The 6,000-nt window shown below is 43.5% G+C and overlaps 1 protein-coding gene across 2 annotated transcripts in view; it reads left to right on the forward strand.

Annotated features, from left to right (window-relative positions):
• LOC147026357 (gamma-interferon-inducible lysosomal thiol reductase-like) overlaps positions 1-6,000 on the forward strand; it is a 73,922-nt gene that overhangs the window by 2,198 nt on the left and 65,724 nt on the right. For both annotated transcript variants that reach the window (XM_085881692.1, XM_085881693.1), the window contains exon 2: positions 4,961-5,140. In XM_085881692.1, coding sequence (XP_085737818.1) covers positions 4,961-5,140 — 180 coding nt within the window. The remainder of the gene's footprint in view (positions 1-4,960; positions 5,141-6,000) is intronic.

The following is a 6,000-nucleotide window of genomic DNA, read 5'->3' on the forward strand; positions in this document are numbered from 1 at the left end:
CTAAGTAACAGCTCAGGGGGTTGAATACTTTTTTGTGCAAGACATTTCAGCTTTTCATTTTTATTTTGGTGAGACAATTTGTCGTCGTTATTTTCCGATGCACACGGACTCGAGACATGTTCTTCATCATTCTTAATACAATGGAATATTAATCTTCCTGAAATATAGTCACGGTCTGCATTGGCAGAAAAGATAAACAATGGATTTTATCACCTGAAAGCTGAAAAGCATTTGTTAACTGATGTGGGAAGTGAGGTGCGGATAACATTTTGAGCAAAATAATGAAAGTTGACACACAATTATCATCTTTTACTTAAAGGTCCCCTGACATGAAAAATAAACTTATTTATAAATTAACTTGACCTTCCTAGAGAGGAAATCACCCATGTTTTTTTTTTTAATCAAAAATGGGATAATTAGACCAATATTTCGATCATTTCTGGAGCCTTTCACAACGTGCTATGCCCCGCCTCTAAAAAAATGGACTTCAGCGAATCTCAGCGTGACGTCACATACAGAAACTCGCACAGAGTGGATTGACTCGAGAGTCGAGATGTCGCGGACCTTATAAAGTACGTACAAATGCATTTTGCACATGTTAGTGCAATCTCTGTGATCGTCTTAATTCCAGTGATTGTTTCGCGAAAGTTTTAAATAGTTTTAGCCGTACTTTCAAAAATGCCTGCAAGATGTATCGTAGCAGGATGCAGCAATACCAGCAAAGACGGTGTAAGCCTTCATGTATTCCCGAAAGATGATAATCGTCGGAGAATATGGACATCTAAAGTGAAGTTGACGAGGGGAAACTGGAAAGGCCCAGTGACACAAGCGTCATTTGCAGCGCCCACTTTGAAGACAGTGACTTTGATCACGGGCTCTATTCATCCCTCTATTCATCCCAACCCCTCATTCCTCACACAAAGAGACAAGAAATTATGCTTCTGAGCCGTGTATGCACAACAATCACGAGGCAATTATTTATCCCTTTACTACCTTGTCGTAATCGTATACAAATCCAATACATGTATGCACAATAAAGGGCTATACCATGTACACAAAACATAAAATTTGACTGTTGAACCTTTCCATTAAAAAAAGAAACTTACAGGGACATACAAGTAAAATACTAACCATTAATATTGCATCATTTCAAGGTGCAATGAGATAATTTTAAAATCAAACAATGTGAAAAACCTGCACCCACATTTTGTAGCTTATTGAATTGTTCGTTGAAACCAGCCTGCTGGGATAGGTACGATTCCACATACATGCAAGCCAGGTATGGCTGCACTCGACATACATGGGTTTATTCTAAAGTGAAGGTACTGCTTCCATTGGCTTGCTGTTCATTAGCATTTAGCCAAAATGCTTTAATAAAAGAAAAGGGAAAAATATGTTGGCACAACTATGAAAGACAAATTTATCTGTCCTATTACACGGCCTCATAGCCTCGGGACTCTTACGCATTGACTTATACATTGTGTGCATGCTAATCCAAGTTACTTGTCAACTCTCGAGTCTAGACTAGTTCGATAAATCTGACATGCTGTAGCTTTATTTGATTATTCTCTTTTCTTCATTGTTTTCTACTGGCGCTACATGACGACAGTAGGAATAAAATAAATAAAAATGCAACAGAACGTCAGATTTATCGGACGACTCGAGACAATTGTATCGCAAGGTGTGTTCTGCACACAAGTTTTCATCGTATCCGGACAGCGAGGTTGCTTCGTTTTATGCGCGGAGAGATACGGCCGATGACATGGGCTGGCCTTGCTTGCGATTCATTCGCCGTGGAGCAACATGTCCGCTGCGCTGCGCTGTTCACGTCACGTCACTAAAATATTTCTGATATCGAGCAGTATGCAAGTCGAATTTACATTATTGAATTACGAATAGGATTTAGTCTAACCAGTTGTTATTTCCGAGTCTTCCTTCGATGTCCTCCCGATCATCATGAATGCCGGAAATTTCAGCCATTTTTCTCTGCTTGTCCTGCTTCGAGCTCGAACTGCTAAGGCCGTATTTCATTTCCAGCTGCCTGAACTTCACCTCTCGCGACTATGTTATCCGACAATTCTCCATGTGATTCAGACCAAAATCCTTCATTTCTCTCACACTCAGGCCTAGGTCACATTTGCCACGGTGGCCATGGGGTCTCCAAAATCTACGGCCACGAGCAATTATATGGCGGCCGCAGTATTTCCACGGTCACACAATGTAGCAGTCACATATGTATATATTTTTCGGGGAGCCGCACGGCGTATTTAGGCCTAAATCACATTTGCCACGGCGGCCGTGGGGTCTCCAAAATCTATGGCCACTAGCAATTATACGGCGGCCGCAGTATTTCCACGATCACACAATGAAGCAGTCACATATGTTTTTATTTTTTCGGGGAGCCGCACGGCGTATTTATAAATTGTGGAGACCGAAAACGTGGGGTTGCCATGCGGTCTTTGATTTGATGTCGCACGGTGACCTTAGAGCGTTCCTGCGGCGGCCATAGAATTTTCAAGGCAGACGCAAGCTGCCCGCAAGGCGACTGCAGGGGGGCCCTAAGGCGAACGTGCGGCCAGATGGACGGTAACGAATGGGTTAATTTTTTTTTTTTACCAGTTTTTTTTTTTCGGCTTGTCGAATTGCTACGGCGAACGTAGAAATGAAAAAAGTTATAACTCCGTGTTATAATTCCACGGCAACCTTACGACCTGTAAAATAGAGCCAAACGACATAGGGCCACCGCAGAAACTCTGTGGCTGCCGCACGTTTCTGTCAATTCAGAGGGCGTACGGCCGCCGTATCCTCGCCGTAGAGCAAATGTGACTTAGGCCTCACTGTCGCTACCAGACAAATCAAAGTCCATGTCATCCATTATTCAAAACCAAATGTTCGATTTTTTTAAAGCAGAAATGAACGAAGCCATTGAGTCGACCAATCAAATGTGGAAACACACAGAAAGCCAATAGAATCACGTAGACCACCAACCCGAGTAATTTACGTGCAGCCTTTGACATACTGTACGTGACGTGTTGTGGGTTACGCCCCTTTCAGGAGAATTTTTGGGGGCATTCCTGAAGAGGTTTGTTTTTTTAATTTTACATTTTGCAGAATGGGTTTTGTGAAAAAACATTGTCAGATCTGAAATCACGATGAAAAACTCCTCTCGAACATATATAAATGAAATTTATGTATTTTGGCATGTCAGGGGACCTTTCATTAAATCTGGTGAACAATATGAATAGTGTTGGTCCTCAAAAGATTCATACCTCCTAACATGCACTTTAATGTGAATATCCTTGAGAAGCAACGTTTGCCATTGTCCAGAAATTTCATAATCATTTGCTGTTCACTCCTCCGTTATCTCACTTTCCATGCAGCCAGCAGTTAAGTATTTGGTTGGAAATTTCGACTCCCAATTCAGCAAGTAATGGTCAACTTTTTGCAATGGATCCATCCATCCATCCATTGGAACCATACTCTATGCAGAGCGTTGGTGCTGCCTAAGCAGTCTCCTTGGCTAGTGGGCACAATCCTGGACGGGTTACCACTCCGACACAGCATACGTTACCAGCAAGCTGGCACTCATTTTGCCGACCTCAGAAGGATGACAGGCAGTCAACCCCACCTGGTATTACTTCAACAGCTAAGTGGGATTTGAACTCAGGATCCCAGCATCCTAAGCCCACCACCCTAACCATTAAGCCAACACCAGGCATAATGGATCCAGGTTGTCACCATCTTGATTTTCAGCTCATCTATTAAAGCATGAAGCATGTGTTTTATGATTGCTCATTACTAACACGATGAAGAACGCTATGCACTCAAAAGACCCTGAGGATCCAAATGACCCCGAGGACCCAAAGACCCAGGGGATCCAAAAGACCCTGAGGACCCAAAATACCTAGAGGACCTAAACTGGACTATCTGGGGACCCATAGGAATTTGGCAAAATGTAAAATGTGACTTCAGGTTCCCAACCCTCCCCCTCCCCACACACACAATCCCAAGTCCTCAACCCCCCTCCCAACTCTGTCCTCTCTCTGCACCCCCCCCCTATCACCAAACCCAAACTCTGTGATCCTCTCCCCCTTTCTTCTTCAAGTCCTAAACTGCCCCAAACCTCAAGTACTCAACCCCCCTCCCAACATCAAGTCCTCAATCCCTCTCGGATACAACCCCCCCACCCCTTTTCTCAACATCTCCATCTCCCTCTTCCAACTCCATGCACCCCCAACTCTGTGCCCTCCCCTCCCCATTTCTTCCTGTTCTTAACAACATTACACAGGGAACTTTAGTGCATGCGAAGGCCATTCAGCCTATCATTCCTGCATTGTTCCTCCACCCATTTGTTCAGAACAATGTTGAAAGTAAATAAAGGTGGAATGTTGAATTCACAAAACACTTCCCCCCTTCTTCCCTTATCCTTAGTATAATTCATGGACCTGTGTTTGTGTGTTTGTTTGTTTGTCACGCTACTCCTACAGTTTTGTGCCGATTACATCCAGACTTGCTACATAGGATCAACGTGAGCCCAATTAATATGTCGGGGTGTTTTTATCTTTGCCGGTTGTCTTGGTGGGAGGGGGGAGGAAAGGAAATTCTCCATGTAAATGTGTATCGTGTGGCGCCACTTCCAGGTTTTCCCTCGTATTCCAAGTCTCCACCATTCACAGTGCAATAATCCTATCCCCAAGTTTTCCAGTGAAGTGAGGTGTTTTGAATTGTAAGCAGTAGGTATGTTTTTGCTTCTTGTAAATAACCCGGGGTTTTTTGTGTTTTGTTTGCCTATACAGAACTTTCAGTTGCCCATACACCACCCAAATAAAGGTATTCATCAGAACAAGGTGTTGCATGCTTGGAGCAAGATCGCCCGTAGGGCGGGTACTCCGCTAGTATTGATAAACATTGAGATGATACCCCTTGAATCAGGGATTTTCTTCCCCTCATTGTTTCCTAGGCGAAAATCTGCTGTGAGCGGGCAGCTCGAGTACAGGAGGTGAAGAAAGTCAACGTGGATCTGTATGTTGAGTCTTTGTGTCCAGACTGCCGCATGTTCATGGCCTACCAGCTGTTTCCCACCTGGCTTCTGGTTGAAGATATCATGAATGTCACACTCATTCCATATGGCAATGCAAAGGTCACTTGATGTTTTGACAACTTCAATATTATCTGTTATAGATTCAAAATTCTTATCCATACCCAATTATTGAAAGGGTGGTTTTTACAAGCAAGTATTTTTTTGCCACAACCACGTCACATGCTGACTGTTGGCATAATTATTTTGTTAGTTTTAGCCAAGTGCTTTATTGACTTTTTTGACAGATAAGATTGGGAAAGCAATGACAAACCACCTGGCATAACCCTGGCTAAGGGTCCTTCAGCAGCACCAACTCTGTAAAGAGTATCATACATTGAGGATTAAGGATGATGTAAGCGCATAAGAGGGCTGGCAGGATGGCCTTGGCCCTTAAGGGATGTACACTCGCCTCTTAGCTTTCTAGCTTGGGATTGAATCCTGACTCAGCTATAAATCGTCTTCCCAGTGTTTCACAGGGAGGGCGATTCATCAATATGTATGCCGCCCTCGGATGGACATTAAACGTGTGTCCCATCTGCCAACATTAGTCGGTGGACGTTAAATATCTCATGGTGTCCTTCGTGAAGAGTAGGCGAGTATTCTCTGGCCTCTGAAACAAATTCCAAATTCCGGCCATAACTTCTGCTGGGAAGGCAATGGCAAACCACACAAACATAACTCTTGCTCAGGAAGCTACTTCAATGGCACCAATGCTCTGGAGACGGAGAGGGTGGGGGTGGAGAGAGGAAAAGAGGAAACACACACAAGGCCTCGCATTGTTGACATGAAAGGTGTCATTGCAGTTTGCAGTCACTGAGACGATGCACAATAGATGATCCATTGGCTAAGTTTCAATGTGATATTTTTATGGACTATGTTGAAAATGAACATGTATGTGAGAAAAGTCTTGTTCACAGCTT

The sequence above is a fragment of the Eptatretus burgeri genome, chromosome 5 (assembly GCF_056783735.1).
Source record: "Eptatretus burgeri isolate ZD-2024b chromosome 5, Ebu_testis_v1, whole genome shotgun sequence".
Taxonomy (NCBI): Eukaryota; Metazoa; Chordata; class Myxini; order Myxiniformes; family Myxinidae; genus Eptatretus; species Eptatretus burgeri.